At 51.4% G+C, this 19,259-nt stretch overlaps 1 protein-coding gene across 1 annotated transcript in view; it reads left to right on the plus strand.

Annotated features, from left to right (window-relative positions):
- The first annotated feature begins 3,149 nt into the window (after positions 1-3,149).
- LOC134983106 (uncharacterized) overlaps positions 3,150-19,259 on the plus strand; it is a 32,035-nt gene continuing 15,925 nt past the window's right edge. The window contains exons 1-4 of the mRNA XM_063948814.1: positions 3,150-3,265; positions 6,904-6,982; positions 7,102-7,199; positions 7,350-7,914. Coding sequence (XP_063804884.1) covers positions 6,952-6,982; positions 7,102-7,199; positions 7,350-7,914 — 694 coding nt within the window. The 5' untranslated portion in view covers positions 3,150-3,265; positions 6,904-6,951. The remainder of the gene's footprint in view (positions 3,266-6,903; positions 6,983-7,101; positions 7,200-7,349; positions 7,915-19,259) is intronic.

Here is a 19,259-nt window from a genome sequence, read left to right on the forward strand (position 1 = left end):
AGGAGCACAGGGCGCCACACTCTCTCCCGGCAATGTGAGGAAAGGAGCACAGTCCACCGCACTCTCTCCTGGCAATGTGAGGAATGGAGCACAGGGCGCCGCACTCTCTCCCGGCAATGTGAGGAAAAGAGCACAGGCCACCGCACTCTCTCCATTCAATGTGAGGAAAGGAGCACAGGGCGCCACACTCTCTCCTGGCAATGTGAGGAAAGGAGCACAGGCCACCGCACTCTCTCCTGGCAATGTGAGGAAAGGAGCACACGCCTCCGCACTCTCTCCCGGCAATGTGAGGAAAGGAGCACAGGCCTCCGCACTCTCTCCCAGCAGTGTAAGGAAAGGATCACACGCCTCCGCACTCTCTCCCTGCAATATGAGGAAAGGAGCACACGCCTCCGCACTCTCTCCCAGTAATGTGAGGAAAGGAGCACACGCCTCCCCACTCTCTCCCAGCAATGTTAGGAAAGGAGCACAGGGCGCCGCACTCTCTCCCGGCAACGTGAGGAAAGGAGCACAGGGCGCCGCGGTCTCTCCCGGCAATGTGAGGAAAGGAGCACAGGCCTCCACACTCTCTCCAATCAATGTGAGGAAAGGAGCACAGGCCACCGCACTCTCTCCCGGCAATGTGAGGAAAGGAGCACAGGGCGCAGCGGTCTCTCCTGGCAATGTGAGGAAAGGAGCACACGCCTCCGCACTCTCTCCCGGCAATGTGAGGAAAGTAGCACAGGCCTCCGCACTCTCTCCCAGCAGTGTGAGGAAAGGATCACATGCCTCCGCACTCTCTCCCGGCAATGTGAGGAAAGGAGCACAGGCCTCCACACTCTCTCCCAGCAATGTGAGGAAAGGAGCACAGGCCGCCACGGTCTCTCCAGGCAATGTGAGGAAAGGCGCACAGGCCTCCGCACTCTCTCCCAGCAATGTGAGGAAAGGAGCACACGCCTCCGCACCCTCTCCCAGTAATGTGAGGAAAGGAGCACACGCCTCCGCACTCTCTCCCGGCAATGTGAGTAAAGGAGCACAGGGCGCCGCACTCTCTCCCGACAATGTGAGGAAAGGAGCACAGGCCACCGCACTCTCTCCCAGCAATGTGAGGAAAGGAGCACAGGGTGCCGCACTCTCTCCCAGCAATGTGAGTAAAGGAGCACACGCCTCCGCACTCTCTCCCGGCAATGTGAGGAAAGGAGCACACGCCTCCGCACTCTCTCCCAGCAATGTGAGGAAAGGAGCACAGGGTGCCGCGGTCTCTCTTGGCAATGTGAGAAAAGGAGCACAGGCCACCGCACTCTCTCCTGGCAATGTGAAGAAAGGAGCACAGGGCGCCACACTCTCTCCCGGCAATGTGAGGAAAGGAGCACAGGCCACCGCACTCTCTCCTGGCAATGTGAGGAATGGAGCACAGGGCGCCGCACTCTCTCCCGGCAATGTGAGGAAAGGAGCACAGGGTGCCGCGGTCTCTCCTGGCAATGTGAGGAAAGGAGCAAACGCCTCCGCACTCTCTCCCGGCAATGTGAGGAAAGGAGCACAGGCCAACGCACTCTCTCCCAGCAATGTAAGGAAAGGAGCACAGGCGCCGCGGTCTCTCCCGGCAATGTGAGGAATGGAGCACAGGGCGCCGCACTCTCTCCCAGCAATATGAGGAAAGGAGCACACGCCTCCACACTCTCTTCCAGCAATGTGAGGAAAGGAGCAAAGGCCTGCACACTATCTCCAAGCAGTGTGAGGCAAGGAGCACAGGCCTCCGCACTCTCTCCCAGCAATGTGAGGAAAAGAGCACAGGCCTCTGCACTCTGTCCCAGCAATGTGAGGAAAGGAGCACAGGGCGCCGCGGTCTCTCCCAGCAATTTGAAGAAAGGAGCACAGGGCGCCACGGTCTTTCCCAACAATGTGAGGAAAGGAGCACAGGGCGCCGCACTCTCTCCCAGCAATGTGAGCAAAGGAGCATGGGCCGCCGCGGTCTCTCCTGGCAATGTGGTAGACAGCTATAAATGCTGTGCAGTCCAATGGGTACTACAGTACGTGCCTGCGGTAGTAAACTGTATGGGTTATCTTTTAGTAATTTAGAGATGAAGTACTTATAGGCCCTACACACTGGCCAATCCGCCACCGAGCTGACCGATGGCAGATACGGCCGACCCGGCGGCGGGGGGGGACAGTGAAGTTCATTCACTCCCCCCGTCACCATTAATGTGCAGGCAAATATGGACGAGATCATCCATATTGGCCAGCATGTACACCCGACGAGGGACCAGCGATGAACGAGCGCGGGGCCGCGCATCGTTCAACGCTGGTGCCTCCACACTGCACGATATGAACGGTATCTCGTTCATATCGTGCAGTCATGTCGGCCAGTGTGTAGGGCCCATTAGATAATCCTTCTCTTAGGATGGACCAGGCATCACCCTTGAGCAGGTAACCTCAGTCCAACTCCAACTGGCGTTTCTATTGGTCAGTTAAACATAAAAGGGAGCCATTCAGGATACAGATCATACCCGTTACCAGGGTTGTGTGGTAGCAAAGAGATTCAAACAAGTTGAGGAAGCAAGGCGACACTGTGCACCACATGTAGCCAGCAATATGGGACATCTTGAGGTACATGAAAGCTGTCATCTCTGGGAAGGTGAAGTTAGACTAGGGATGGCCATCGGTGTGCTCACCATCAATGGCAAAGCCTTCGTTGGAGACTATGTTATGGAGGAAGACCATCAATGGTTTCACCCTTCAATACTAATCCCTGTTCTTTCATTGATTGACCCAGTAGCCAATAGCAGCCTGGGGGCGGGACTGTGCTGCGGCCTATGGGAGGGAGAAAAGGCGGGGCTACGACTTGTGTGCGGGTCTTATAGTAGTATAGTTGCGTCCTGTATGGTTGATGAGTGACGGGAGCTTCAACCTATGAACGATAGAATGGGCGGGCTGTATGGCGGATGTCGGGTTTTTGCGGCCTATGGGAAGCTAAGTGGGCGGGGCCACGGCCTATGTGATGGAGAGAGGGCGGGGCAGGGGAGGTGGATTCTGAGCGACGGAACGTTGCGGCCTATGGGTACTAGAGTGGGCCGGGCAGCGACATGAGGGCGAGAGAATGGGAGGGGCTGGCCGATGAATGACCGGTTGCTGCGGCCTATGGGTGGGAGAGTAGGCGGGGCTGTTCTGGCAGCCGAGTGATTGCGGCTGTCTTTACCCATAATCCTATTCGATACTAGGGCCTACGCTATCCCAGAAATGTAGATCCGCCCACTTCCCGTGTAACTGATGCCGCCATCTCTTCCAGGTAATGGCCGCTTATCCCTCCCCTGCTGCCCTCCTACATGTGACCTGCTGGCTGCTGCCCTCTGTCTGTCTACCCCTGATCACCTCATCTGCTGCCCCGTCTACCCCTGATCCCCTCACCTGCTGCCTTCTGCCCGTTTACCCCTGAATCCCTTACCTGGGCACGAAGGTAACATGGACACAACCCCTTACCTGCTGCCCTCTGCCTTTCTCCCCCTGATCCCCTTACTTGCTGCCCGCTGTCTTTCTCCTCCCGCCCCCCTTACCTGCTGCCCTCTGCCTGCCTCCTCCTACCCCCCCCCCCTCACCTGTTGCCCCGTCTCCCCCTGCATCCTCGCCTTCTGCCCCGTCTCCCCCTGATCCATTTATCTGCTGCACTCTGCCCTTCTCCCCCGGGTCCCCTCACCTGCAGCCCCCTGCCTTTCTCCTCCTGCCCCCCTCGCCTGTTGCCCTCTGCCTCTCTCCTCCCACCCACTCACCTGCTGCCCTCTGCCTGTCTCCCTCTGCCCCCCTCACCTGCTGTCCTTTCTCCCCCCTGATCCCCTCACCTGCTGCCTTCTGCCTGTCTTCTCCCGACCCCCTCACCCGCTGCCGGTCACCCTCTGCCCCCCTCAGCCCTCACCTGCTGTACGTCTCTCCCTGATCCCCTCACGTGCTGCCCTCTGCCTGTCCCCTCACGTGCTGCCCTCTGCCTGTCCCCTCACGTGCTGCCCTCTGCCTGTCCCCTCGCGTGCTGCCCTCTGCCTGTCCCCTCGCGTGCTGCCCTCTGTCTGTCCCCTCGCGTGCTGCCCTCTGCCTGTCCCCTCGCGTGCCTGTCCCCTCGCGTGCTGCCCTCTGTCTGTCCCCTCGCGTGCTGCCCTCTGCCTGTCCCCTCGCGTGCTGCCCTCTGTCTGTCCCCTCGCGTGCTGCCCTCTGTCTGTCCCCTCGCGTGCTGCCCTCTGCCTGTCCCCTCGCGTGCTGCCCTCTGCCTGTCCCCTCGCGTGCTGCCCTCTGCCTGTCCCCTCGCGTGCTGCCCTCTGCCTGTCCCCTCGCGTGCTGCCCTCTGCCTGTCCCCTCGCGTGCTGCCCTCTGCCTGTCCCCTCGCGTGCTGCCCTCTGCCTGTCCCCTCACGTGCTGCCCTCTGCCTGTCTCCCCCTGCCCCTCTCACCTGCTGTCTCATCTCCCCGATTCCCTCACCTGCTGCCCACTGCCTGTCTCCTCCTGCGCTCCTCACCTGCTGCCCTCTGCCTGTCTCCCCCTGCCCCTCTCACCTGCTGTCTCATCTCCCCCTGATCCCCTCACCTGCTGCCCACTGCCTGTCTCCTCCTGCGCTCCTCACCTGCTGCCCTCTGCCAATCTCCTCCCGCCCCCTCACCTACTACCCTGTGCCTATCTCCTGACTGCCCCTGCCTGTCTACCTCTGCCCCCAATGTGTCACCTGCTGCCCCCTTCCTGTCTCCCTTTGCGCCCTCACCTAATGCCCTTTACTTGTCACCTGCTGCCCCCAGCCAGTTACCCACTACCCCGTCACCTGCCACCTACTGCCTGTTGCCCCCTGTTTGTTTACTACCGAGTTAGGGATTTGTGTGTTGTATTCTGCCTTTGGAGATGCATGTGACCGGTTTATCTTCTGGCAGTGCCTTTGCATGTGACTTATTACTATATAATTGACGTCACTGTGATGCTCTCAGACCCCCACACCTTCCAGTCATGTCCCTGTATTATTACTATAGATATGAGTGATGTTACTGTAATTCTCCCATATACCCTCACCTCCCCAGTCATGTTACTGTATTATTATAATAGATATGTGATGTCACTGTGACGCTCCCAGATCCCCTCACCTCCCCAGTCATGTCCCTGTATTATAACTATAGGTTTACAATACTGTGCAAACGTTTTGGGATGGTGTGGAAAAAAATGTGTCAAAGTAAGAGTGCTTTCATTCAAAATTAGAAGTTTTAATACATTTTTATCAATTTAAAATGGAAAGTGAATAAACAGAAATGTAATTATTTGGTGTGACCACCCTTTGCCTTCAACACAGATCAGTTCTTTTTAGGTACACTTGCACAAAGTTAGGGATTTTGTAGGATTATAGGACCTAATTCAGACCTGATCGTAGCCATGCAAAATTTTTCACGGCACCTGTCAGCCACCCTGACATGCGGGGGGGCATGCCCAGCACAGGGCTAGTCTGCTCCGCATGTCTGGCCCTCCCCCCGCTGCACAGGTACAAATGCATCACATGGCTGCAATGCTTTTGTACCTGAGGAGTAGCTCCCTACCAGCGCAGCTTCTGCGCGCTGGCAGGGAGCTACCTGTCGCTGTCCGGATTGCAGAGGCCTGCCCCCCGCACCGTCTGGGCATGCCTGCGTTGCCCAGACTGCGCCCCCAAAATGTCGGCTTGACCCCTCCCACCCAGCGAACACCTCTGCCTGTCAATCAGGCAGAGGCGATCGCTGGGCTGAGATGCTGATATCATTTCTGGCATCCGCAGTTCAGACCTGATCACTCAGCGATCAGGTCTGAATTAGCCCCATAGTTAGGTGTATAATTCACCAATCATACCAAACAGTTAATAATGATAATTTTCATATGTAGGTAGAAACAGTCAATAACTGAAATAGAAACAGCTGTGTATGAGGCTTAAAACTGGGTGAGAAACAGCCAAACTCTGCAGGGATATGACTGGGGAGGTGAGGGATCAGGGAGTGCCACCGTGACATCACTTATATCATTAATAATAATACAGGGACATGACTGGGGAGGTGAGGGTATGTGGGAGTTTCTATATGATGTCACTTATCTCTAGTAGAGACATGGAGATACTGACTGGAGAGGTGACTGCTGGGAATGGGGCATTATACAGTAATACCAGGGGATGTGTCCGGGGGATGACTGGAGAGGTGACTGCTGGGAATGGGACATTATACAGTAACACCGGGGGATGAGACTGGAGAGGTGACTGCTGGGAATGGGACATTATACAGTAATACCAGGGGATGTGTCTGGGTGATGACTGGAGAGGTGACTGCTGGGAATGGGGCATTATGCAGTAACACCAGGGGATGTGTCTGGGTGATGACTGGAGAGGTGACTGCTGGGAATGGGGCATTATACAGTAACACCAGGGGATGTGTCCGGGGGATGACTGGAGATGTGAATGCTGGGAATGGGACATTATACAGTAACACCGGGGGGATGTGTCTGGGTGATGACTGGAGTGGTGACTGCTGGGAATGGGGCATTATACAGTAATACCAGGGGATGTGTCTGGGTGATGACTAGAGAGGTGACTGCTGGGAATGGGACATTATACAGTAATACCAGGGGTTATGTCTGGGTGATGACTAGAGAGGTGACTGCTGGGAATGGGACATTATACAGTAACACCGGGGGGTGTGACTGGAGAGGTGACGAATGGGGCATTATACAGTAACACCGGGGGTGGGGGTGACTGGAGAGGTGACTGCTGGGAATTGTGCATTATACAGTAACACCAGGGGATGTCTGGGCGATGACTGGAGAGGTGACTGCTGTGAATGCGACATTATACAGTAACACCAAGGGCTGTGTCTGGGTGATGACTGTATCAGTGAGTGTGTGTGTCAGGTGTCTATAAGGTGTTAGGATGTCACTGTCTATGTCTCCATGCAGGAGGAAGAGTATATAGAGAAACAAAAGGGTCTGTACAAGGACGGGTTGATGGAGAACCACCGACCCCTCGCATCACTGGGTAAGAGGAGACTGTCATGTATTGTACAGGGGAGGGCAGGTATGGGGGAACCCTATGTACACAAATTACCTGATAATCACATATATACACTGTACTCAGTCACTGTGTGTCTCCTACAGATGGGCCCAGTAACAGAGATACCCCAGAGAGATGTCCCCGTTCTCTGTATTCCCAGGATTGTACAGAGGAGAATCACAGGATCCCACAGGAGGATCAGGTAGGTGGTATTTAGGGTCTCACCCATACACCAAAGTGACTGTCACTATATGATCTGTAGAACACCTGTGTCTTATACACAGATATTATACTGTATCACCTCACTTTAACACTATGCAAATGTCATGAGATTGTTTTTTGGGTTATTTAGATAGAACGTCTATCGGATATTAAGATAGCTGATATAGAGGGGGAAGAAGAGACGTTTGTGACTGATATAAAGGCAGAAGATATAGAGGGAGAAGAGACATATGCGACTGATATAAAGACAGAAGATATAGAAGAAGAGGAGATATATATGACTGTGATAAAGGCAGAAGATATAGAAGAAGAAGAGACTTATGTGACTGATATAAAGGCAGAAGATCTAGAAGGAGAAGAGACGTATGTGACTGATATAAAGGCAGAAGATCTAGAAGGAGAAGAGACGTATGTGACTGATATAAAGGCAGAAGATCTAGAAGGAGAAGAGACGTATGTGACTGATATAAAGGCAGAAGATATAAAAGGAGAAGAAGAGACGAATGTGACTGATATAAAGGCAGAAGATATAGAAGAAGAAGAGCCAAATGTGACTGATATAAAGGCAGAGGATATAGAAGGAGAAGAGACGTATGTGACTGATATAAAGGCAGAAGATATAGAGGGAGAAGAGACGTATGTGATGATAGATCAGCAGAGTAAGGAGGAGGAAATCCCTACAGATATCGGCACAGGTGAGTAATAAACACTTATTACAAAAGTCACATTATCCTTGCTCAGTTACTACAACAATCTCTTATTCTACTCCCTCATTTGTCATTACAAACTAATGAAGGAAATGTATCTGCCCAGTGGTGTAGTCTATGACCATCAGCCCTGTTCTCAGTTGGGTGTTTATAAAACAAGGGGCGATATTCAATTGTAATATTGCGCCCAATCTCCCGTCTAAAGTGACAGGAGTTTGCAGAGCAATATTCAATTGTCCCCCATTTCTCTGACGTCCTAGTGGATGCTGGGTACTCCGTAAGGACCATGGGGGATATAGACGGGCTCCGCAGGAGACTGGGCACTCTTAAAATAAAGATTAGGTACTATATCTGGTGTGCACTGGCTCCTCCCTCTATGCCCCTCCTCCAGACCTCAGTTAGTATCTGTGCCCGGCCAGAGCTGGATGCACCCTAGGGGCTCTCCTGAGCTTCCTAGAAAAGAAAGTATTTGTTAGGTTTTTTATTTTCAGTGAGATCTGCTGGCAACAGACTCACTGCTTAGTGGGACTAAGGGGAGAGAAGCGAACCTACCTGCTTGCAGCTAGCTTGGGCTTCTAAGGCTGCTGGACACCATTATCTCCAGAGGGATCGAACACAGGCCCAGTCCTCGGTCGTCCGGAGCCGCGCCGCCGTCCCCCTTGCAGAGCCAGAAGACGGAAGAACCAGGAGAAAATCGGCGGCTGAAGACTCCGGTCTTCAATAAGGTAGCGCACAGCACTGCAGCTGTGCGCCATTGCTCCCACAACACACCACACGCTCCGGTCACTGGTGGGTGCAGGGCGCTGGGGGGCACCCTGGGCAGCAATTAGATTACCTTTTGGCAATAAAAACGCATACAGTCTAGCACTGTATATGTGTAAAAACCCCCGCCATTAAAGTACATAAAAGGACAAAAGCCCGCCGCTGAGGGGGCCGGGCCTTCTTCCTCAGCACACCGGCGCCATTTTTCCTTCACAGCTCCGCTGGAAGGAAGCTCCCCAGGCTCTCCCCTGCAGTATCCTGGTACACAAAGGGTGGAAAGTGAGGGGGGCACATAAATTTAGGCGCAAAAATGTTATTCTCTCTCTCTCTCTCTCTCCAAAGGGCCTTGTGGGGGAACTGTCTTCAAATAGAGCATCCCCTGTGTGTGTGGTGTGTCGGTACGCGTGTGTCGACATGTCTGAGGTAAAAGGCTCCTCTAAGGAGGTGGTAGAGTGGATATGTGTGTGGCAGGGTGTCTCCGTCGACAACGCCGACACCTGTTTGGATATGTGTAAGTGCTGAGGTAAACTTATTGCACAAAAGGTTAGGGAACAGAAAGGAAATCTACCCTGGTCTGTCCCTATGTCACAGAGACCTTCAGTGTCTCTCTATGCTCACTATCCAAATTAACAAACACTGGTATCGACACAGAGTTTAACTCCACTGTCGACTACGATAATGCAAAGTTACAGCCAAGAGGGCCAAAAAGTATTCAATATATGATTATTGGAATAAAAGATGATTTGCATATCACTGATGACTCATCTGTCCCTGACACGAGAGTACACATGTTAAGGGGAAGAATGCTGAGGTAAATTTCCCTCCTCTCATGAGGAAAAAGATCGGGAATCTCCAGACAAGAGACGGCAGCTTCCCACAAGAGAATTCTCAGGCTGTATCCTTTCCCACTAGGGCCAGGATGTGTTGAGAATCTTCCCCTTGGTTGTCCTGTTTGCACTAGCTATTCTCAGGGATCCTGCAGATAGTGTGCACATTCTATTATACTACCCAGACCGGCGATTGTGTCGGCATGGGTTTATAGCGCTGTGGCAGCGTGGACAGGTACCTTATCAGCAGAGATTGAGGCCCTAGTATGCATATAAATATATTAAGATGCTGTCTTAAGTGATAGATATATAATTATAAAGCATGCCCAAAGGGACATGAGTATACTGGGTCCTAGAGTTAAAGCTAGGTCGATTTCTGCTTTACGTGTCCTGTAGAATATACATTGGACAGATGATGCCGACTTAAGAGGCATATGGAAGGCTGAGGATTGTGTGGAGAAAGGTTCTCGGGCCTGGTCTCCACAGCTATAGTGGGTAATTCTGCTAGTTTGCCCTATATTCCTGCACAGCTTAGGAAAGCACAACATTATTAAATGCAGCTTTCGAATAAAGAAACAAGAAAGTCTGAGGTGCATCCTTTCTTGTCAGCCGGGGGCAGAGGAAAAGAAGCTGTACAACACAGCTAGGTCCCCAGGAACAGAAGTCCTACCCGGCCTCTACAAAAATCCACCGCATGTCCCTGGGGCTCCACAGGCGGAGCTAGGCCCGGTGGGGACACGCCTTCGTAAGTTCAGCCACAAGGGGGTTCACTCCCTGTTAGATCCCTGGGCAATAGAAATTGTGTCGCAGGAATACAGGCTGGACTGTGAGAAGATGCCTCCTCACCGATGGCCTGGCGGGCTTCCCCCCAAGAGAGGGAGCCAGTGTTAACTGCAATTCACAAATTTGTATCTTCAACAGGTGGTGGTCATGGGTCCCCTCCTTAAACAAGAGGGTGTTATTATTCGACCATGTTGTAATCCCGAAACCAGACGGTTCGGTTAGACCCATATTGAATTAAAATCCCTGAACATATACTACAAGTTCAAGATGGAATCGCTAAGAGCGGTCATTGCAAGCCTGAAAAGGGGGAGACTTTATCGTGAATCGGGACATAAGGGATGCATACCTTCAGGTCCCCATTTATCCACCTTATCAGGCGTACCTCAGAATTGCGGTACGGGATTGTCATTACCAATTTCACCAAGGTATTGGCGGATATGATGGTGCTCCTGCGGAAGCAGGGTGTCACTATTATCACATACTTGGATGGTCTCCTCATAAAAACGAGATCAAGAGAGCAGTTGCTGGACAGCGTATCACTTTCTCTGGAAGTGAAACGGCAACATGACTGGATTCTATATATTCCGAAGTCGCAGTTGGTTCCTACAGCTCATCTGCCTCGCCTAGGCATGATCCTAGACACAGACCAGAAAAGGGTTTATCTCCCGATAGAGAGAGCTCATGAGCTCATGACACTGGTCAGGAATCTATTGAAAACCAAAACAAGTGTCCGTGCATCACTGCACTCGAGTCCTGGGAAGGATGGTGGCATCACACGAGGCCATCCCCTTTGGCAGGTTCCATGCGAGGACCTTCCAATGGGACTTACTAGAAAAGTGGTCCGGATCACATCTTCAGATGCATCGGTTAATCACCCTATCCCCCAGAGCCAGGGTGTCTCTCCTGTGGTGGCTGCGGAGTGCTCACCTTCTCGAGGGCCGCAGATTCGGCATTCAGGACTGGGTCCTGGTGACCACGGATGCAAGCCTCCGAGGGTGGGGGGCAGTTACACAGGGAAGAAATTTCCAAGGTTTGTGGTCAGGTCAACAGACTTGCTTTCACATCAATATCCTGGAACTGTTGGCCATATACAACGCCCTAAGTCAAGCGGAGATCCTCCTTCGCGACCAACCGGTTCTGATCCAATCAGACCGGAGGGGCTCATGTAAACCGCCAAGGCGGCACAAGGAGCAGGGTGGCGAGGGTAGAAGCCACCAGAATTCTTCGCTGGGCGGAGAATCAAGTAAGCGCACTGCCAGCAGTGTTCATTCCGGGAGCGACCTCCACCCGGGAGAGTGGGGACTTCATCAGGAAGTCTTCACGCAGTTTTGATGGGAACTGCCTCAGGTGGACTTGATGGCGTCTCACCTCAATAAAAAGGTTTTCCGCCAGGTCAAGGGACCCTCAGGCGATAGCTTTGGTCGCACTAGTAACACCGTGGGTGTTCCAGTCGGTCTAGGTATTTCCTCCTCTTCCTCTCATACCCAAGGGCTGAGAATTGTAATAAAAGGAGGAGGGAGAACAATATTCTTTGCTCTGGATTGGCCAAGAAGAACTTGGTACCCAGAACTACAAGAAATGATCTCAGAGGACCCATGGCCTCTGCCTCTCAGACAGGACCTGCTGCAGCAGGGGCCCTCTCTGTTCCAAGACTTACCGCGGCTGCGTTTGACGGCATGGCGGTTGAACGCCGGATCCTAAAGGAAAAGGGCATTCTGGATGAAGTCATTCCTAAGCTGATAAAAGCTAGGAAGGATGTGACAGCAAAACATTATCACCTGTATGGCGAAAATATGTTGCTTGGTGTGAGGCCAGGAAGGCACCAACAGAGGAATTCCAGCGGGGTCGATGTCTGCACTTCCTACAGTCAGGAGTGACTAGGGGCATAAAATTGGGATCCATAAAAGTCCAGATTTCGGCCCTGTCTATTTTCTTTCAAAAAGAACTGGCTTCACTGCCTGAAGTTCAGACTTTTGTTAAGGGAGTGCTGCATATTCAGCCCCCTTTTGTGCCTCCGGCGGCACCTTGGGATCTCAACGTGGTGTTGGATTTCCTAAAATCACATTGGTTTGAGCCACTTAAGATCGTGGAATTAAAATATGTCACGTGGAAGGTGGTCATGCTGTTTGCCTTGGCTTCGGCCAGGCGGGTGTCCGAATTGGCGGCTTTGTCGTGTAAAAGTCCCTATCTGATTTTCCATATGGACAGGGCAGAATTGAGGACTCGTCCCCAATTTCTTCCTAAGGTGGTATCAGTGTTTCATGTGAACCAACCTATTGTGGTGCCTGCGGCTACTCGGGACTTGAACAAGTTGCTGGACGTAGTCCGGGCCCTGAAAATCTATGTTTCCAGGACAGCTGCAGTCAGAAAAACTGACTCGCTATTTATCCTGCATGCACCCAACAAGCTGGGTGCTCCTGCTTCAAAGCAGACTATTGCTCGCTGGATCTGTAGCACGATTCAGCTTGCACATTCTGCGGCTGGACTGCCGCATCCTAAATCAGTAAAAGCCCATTCCACGAGGAAGGTGGGCTCTTCTTGGGCGGCTGCCCGAGGGGTCTCGGCTTTACAACTTTGCCGAGCTGCCACTTGGTCGGGTTCAAAACTTTTGCAAAATTCTGCAAGTTTGATACCCTGGGTGAGGAGGACCTTGAGTTTGCTCATTCGGTGCTGCAGAGTCATCCGCACTCTCCCACCCGTTTGGGAGCTTTGGTATAATCCCCATGGTCCTTACGGAGTACCCAGCATCCATTAGGACGTCAGAGAAAATAAGAATTTACTCCCCGGTAATTCTATTTCTCGTAGTCCGTAGTGGATGCTGGGCGCCCGTCCCAAGTGCGGACTCTCTGCAATACATGTATATAGTTATTGCTTAACTAAAGGGTTATTGTTATGAGCCATCTGTTGAATGAGGCTCAGTTGTTGTTCATACTGTTACCTGGGTATGGTTATCACAAGTTGTACGCTGTGATTGGTGTGGCTGGTATGAGTCTTACCCTGGATTCCAAATCCTTTCCTAGTAATGTCAGCTCTTCCGGGCACAGTTTCCCTAACTGAGGTCTGGAGGAGGGGCATAGAGGGAGGAGCCAGTGCACACCAGATATAGTACCTAATCTTTCTTTTAAGAGTGCCCAGTCTCCTGCGGAGCCGTCTATACCCCATGGTCCTTACGGAGTACCCAGCATCCACTACGGACTACAAGAAATAGAATTACCGGTGAGTAAATTCTTATTTTTTTTAGTCATGCTTGAGCACTGGTTTAATTGCAGCATGCCATGTTGGGGTTCAGGGGTGCCTTTATTGAAGTTTGGGCGGGGCTTTTCATGTTGTGTAATTTTTTTTTTTTTATGTGCGTATGTGTGTTTCTCTTAACATCCTAGAGGATACTGGGGTCCACATTAGTGCCATGGGGTATAGACTGGTCCACTAGGAGCCTTGGGTGCTTTAAGAAATCAATAGTGTGCACTGGCTCCTCCCTCTATGCCCCTCCTACTAACAGGTTGTTACTATTCCCCTGGGGGATCATATTACACTGTACTCAGTACACATTTTCAGGATGTGGGTCTGACCCTGCATGGTTGGATTCCAAAAAGGGGGTATGATTATTGATAATGAACATATATTATCCCGTAATGAGACGCATTATTTAAGTCTGTGGATGACCTGATGAATAGAGAGACGTGTACACTGGCCCAGATCTTGCAGGCTGACACTGATGGCTATGCCTCAGATGCAGGGGACGGTGAGGATATAAGGGGGGCGATGCAGCTCTGGCTCAGGGGGTGCAATCTCTGATAGAAGCAGATTCCTTTTAGGTGACAGTAGACAAGGAGGGATCTTGTTTAATGAAAAGAAGAATTCCTCAGCTACTTTTCTCTTATGTCCTAGAGGATGCTGGAGTTCCATTTAGTACCATGGGGTATAGACGGTCCTCTAGGAGCCATGGGCACTTTAAGAGTTTAATAGTGTGGGCTGGCTCCTCCCTCTATGCCCCTCCTACCAGACTCTGTTTAGAAAATGTGCCCGGAGGAGCCGGTCACAGCTAGGGGAGCTCCTAGGAGTTTTCTTAGTTTTTTGTTTTATAGAGTAAATCAGGTTACAGGAAGGCTGCTGGCAACAGCCTCCCTGCTTCGTGGGACTTGGGGGGGAGGAAGTAGGACCCAACTCTTGAAGTTAATGGTCCTCTACTCCGCTGACAGGACACTGAGCTCCTGAGGCTGCTGATTGCAAGCCCACGAGGCGACCAGTCACTCCCACAGCACGGCCACCACCCCCTAACAGAGCCAGAAGAAAGAATAGTGGTGAGTACAGCGCCGGCGGCTCAGTTAGTGGGTCGCCGGCGGGAATGGCGGCACAAGGGTGGGAACGCAGCTCTGACATGCTGCGCTCCAGGAAGGCTCAGCAACACATGGTGAAGCTTTGAGGGGCGTCCTAAACAAGCGCGGATAACCCTACACTGGTCAAGCAGCTAACAGGTGCTAATCCCGCGGTTGGTAATAAAATCCTCAGGCCAGTATAAACAATTTGTGCAGGAAGCCACGCGCCATTACAGGGGGCAGGGCTTCTCCGCAGAGCGGATCCAGCACTCGCCAGCGCCATTTTCTCTCTGTAGATCATAGGAAAGAGACGCTGACAGGGAGCGCTGCCCTCCACATAACTCCAGCTATCCTCTGCTGTACCAGGGGGGGAGTGTGGTAGTAGTTCTGATTATCCGATTAAGGTTAGTTAGTTAGTTAGCACCAGGCTTTTATCATAATTGCCTACAGGGGCGCTGTGTGTGGCTGGCTCCTTATACTCTGTGACTCTCTGAAGGTACTCTGGGGGAAACTGTCTGACATTTTTCTGTGTGTGTGTAAGCGTGTATATCCACATTACCATATCTAAGGACTCTGTGTCCTGCGCTGCAGAGTGTTTATCTTCTCCTGAGAAGTTTATTCCATGTACTCAGAACTGCAATGTAATTTTAAATATTACAGAGAAGGTACCTGAACAGGTTGAGGAATCTTTTTTTTTTTTATAGAAAGTAAGAAATCCTTGCTTACCTTCCCGGCTTCTAAGGAGTTAACCTGTCCCTGGTTCAACCGCTTTAAAGGAGCCGGCTGATCGCAAGATTGAGACTACGCTCAAATCACTATACACAGCTACAGGCGTAGCTTTAAGGCCCACTATTGCTTGTGCATGGATTTCTAAAGCCATAGTAAAGTGGTCAGGCACATTACTAGAGGACTTAGATACTCTGGATAGGAGTGACATTGAAATGTTTTTGCATCACATACAGGATTCTGCAGGTTTCATGGTGGAGGCCATGAAGGACCTTGGCATGCTGAGTGCAAGGGCTACTTCCATGGTGGTCTCGGCACGCAGAGGACTCTGGTAACGCCAATAGACTGCGGATGCAGAATCCCAAAAAAGTGTGGAGACCCTACCCTTCACATGTCAGGCTCTGTTTGGGGACGCATTGGATACGTGGATCTCCACGGCAACTGCAGGTAAGTCAACATTTCTTCCCCCAGCAGCACCACCGGCTAGGAAATCTTATCCTACGTCTACACTGCATCTTCCCCCAGCAGCACCACCGGCTAGGAAATCTTATCCTACGTCTACACTGCAGTCCTTTCGGACCGCAAAATTGGGAAAATCCAAACCCCCTTCCACTTTCTTTTAGAGGAGGTCGAGGAAAATACAGAAAACCTGCACCAACAGATTCTCATGAACAGAAACCAGGTTCTGCTTCCTCAAAATCCTCAGCATGATGGTGGACCTCTCAGCCTGGTGATCGGGCAGATGGGAGCGAGACTAAAAGATTTCAGTCACCTCTGGGCGTCGTCATGCCTAGACCCCTGGGTAACAGATATTGTTTCCCAGGGATACAGATTGGAGTTTCAAGAACTCCCACCTCACAGATTCTTCAAATCAGGCTTACCAGCTTCGCTGACAAAGTGCTATCCTACAGGAAGCCATTCAAAAATTGGCTCAAACAAATGTCATTGTTCCAGTTCCACCACACCTAACACACAAGGGTTATTACTCAAACCTTTATGTGGTACCGAAACCAAACTGTTCGGTAAGGCCAATATTAAACCTAAAGTCATTGAACCTCTACTTGAGGGAGTTCAAATTCAAGATGGAGTCTCTGAGAGCAGTGATCTCAGGTCTGGAGGAGGGGGAGTTCCTGGTATCCCTGGATATCAAGGATGCGTACCTTCACATTCCGATCTCGCCGCCTCACCAGGCTTATCTCAGATTTGCACTGCTGGTCTGTCACTATCCGTTCCAGGCACTACCATTTGGCCTCTCCACAGCACCGAGGGTGTTCACCAAGGTCATGGCAAAGATGATGCTACTCCTCCGCAGGCAGGGAGTGAACATAATTCCATTTCTAGATGACCTGTTGATAAAAGCATCTTCCAGGGAGAGGATGTTGCAGAGTATTGCTCTCTCAAGTCAGTTACTCCAGGATCATGGGTGGATTTTGAACCTCCCAAAGTCACATTTGGAGCCGACAAGGAGACTGCCCTTCCTGGGTATGATACTCGACACAGAAGTGCAGAGGGTGTTTCTACCGGTGGAGAAAGCATTGGTGAACCAATCAATGCTACGGGATGTCCTGAAGCCAGCCCAGATAGATATAGGTTCATCAGTGCATTCGCCTTCTGGGGAGAACGGTAGCCTCCTACGAGGCTCTACAGTACGGAAGATTCCATGCACGGCCCTTCCAACTGGATCGCCTGGATAAATGGTCGGGATCACCTCTTCACGTGCACCAGCGGATACGCCTGTCTCCAAAAGCGAGAATTTCACTCCTCTGGTGGCGGCAAACTTCTCATCTACTCGAGGGCCGTAGGTTTGGGATTCAGAATTGAATCCTTCTAACCATGGATGCAAGTCTCAGATGTTGGGCAGCAGTCACTCAAGGGTAAAACTTCCAAGGGAACTGGTCAAGTCTGGAATCCATCCTTCCGATAAACATTCTGGAACTAAGGGTCTTCTACAAGCGGCACATCATCTGCAAGTTCACGCCATTTAGTTTGTCGGACAATGTAACGGCAGTGTCCTACATACACAGACAGGGCGGAACGAAGAGCAGAGCCGCAATGTCAGAGTTAACAAGAATCCTCCTCTGGGCAGAAAAGCACGCAGTGGCGCTGTCGGCAATCTTCATTCCGGGAGTGGACAACTGGGAAGCGGACTTCTTCAGCAAACACGATCTCCATCCAGGAGAATGGGGCCTCCACCCGGAGGTGTTCGCAGAGGTGACAAGCCAATGGGGTGTACCTCAGATAGACATGATGGCCTCTCGCCTCAACAAGAAACTTCGGAGGTACTATTCCAGTGTGAGAGACCCACAAGCAGTGGCGGTGGACGCACTGGTAACTCCGTGGATGTTCCAGTCAGTGTATGTGTTCCCTCCACTTCCACTCATCCCAAGGATTCTCAAGCTAATAAAAAGAACAAGAGTTCAGGCGATCCTCATTGCTCCGGACTGGCCAAGAAGGGCTTGGTACGCGGATCTTCTGGAATTACTGCTGGAGAATTTGAGGCCTCTTCCTCTTCGCGAGGACCTCCTACAACAGGGGCCGTTTGCCTATCAAGCCTTACCGCGGCTTCGTTTGACGGCATGGAGGTTGAACACCTGATATTAGCTCGGAAGGGCATTCCGAACAAGATCATTCCTACCCTTATACAGGCAAGGAAGGGAGTAACGTCTAAACATTACCATCGGATTTGGAAAAAGTATGTGTCTTGGTGTGAATCCAAGAAGTTTCCTACGGTGGTGTTTCAACTGGGACGGTTTCTCCTCTTTCTGCAAGCAGGCGTGGATGTGGGTCTACGCTTGGGCTCCATTAAAGTCCAGATTTCGGCCTTGTCCGTTTTCTTTCAGGAACAATTGTCTGATCTCCCTGAAGTTCAGACATTCCTGAAAGGGGTTCTGCACATCCAACCACCCTTTGTGCTTCCTACAGCACCTTGGAATCTTAATGTGGTGCTGCAGTTCCTGCAATCGGATTGGTTCGAGCCTTTACAGGAGGTGGACGTCAAGTTTCTTACTTGGAAGTCTGTTACACTGTTGGCCTTAGCTTCCGCAAGGCGTGTGTTGGAACTGGGGGTGTTGTAGCACAAAAACCCATATTTGATTTTTCATGAAGATAGAGCTGAACGCATCAGCGATTTCTTCCAAAGGTTGTCAGCTTTTAATATCAACCAACCTATTGTAGTGCCAGTGACTACTGATGCCTCATTACCTCAAAGTTCTTGGATGTTGTGAGGGCTTTGAAAATATGTGAAGAGAACTTCTCGTCACAGGAAGTCGGATGCTCTGTTTGTCCTTTATGATCCCAACAAAGTTGGGTGTCCTGCTTCTAAGCAGACAATTTTTTGCTGGATCAGGTTTGGCATCTGCTAAACATGTGTCAGAATTGGGGACATTGTCAAGCAAGAGCCCCTACTTGATTTTGGGTGGTCTTCTGTTTGCCGGCGGCTGGGCTCCCGACGACCAAGCATACCGGCGCTGGAATCCCAACCGCCGGTATACCGTCATTTTTTTTCTCTCCCTCTTGGGGGTCCACTATTAAAATCTATTTATGTGGCCAATGGTACCCTGCGCAGGCCCACCATTGCTTGCACATGGGTGAGTAGTGCTTTTGAAAAATGGTTTGGTAACTTGTCATCTGAAATTGACACGTTAGATAGAGACGAGATACTCCTAACATTAGGTAATATCAAAGACGCTGCCGCGTACATGCTGGAAGCTATGAAGGATATTGGACTCTTGGGTTCACCATGGCAGTATCGGTTCGGAGGGCGTTGTGGATTAGCCAGTGGAATGCTGATGCAGATTCCAAAAGAAATATGGAGGCTCTCCCGTATAAAGATGAGGCCTTATTTGGTGATGGGCCGGATGCGTTAGTCTCGGCGGCTACCGCAGGTAAGTCGACATTCTTGCCTTATGCTCCTACACCG

The sequence above is a fragment of the Pseudophryne corroboree genome, assembly GCF_028390025.1.
Source record: "Pseudophryne corroboree isolate aPseCor3 chromosome 3 unlocalized genomic scaffold, aPseCor3.hap2 SUPER_3_unloc_1, whole genome shotgun sequence".
In the NCBI taxonomy this organism is placed as follows: Eukaryota; Metazoa; Chordata; class Amphibia; order Anura; family Myobatrachidae; genus Pseudophryne; species Pseudophryne corroboree.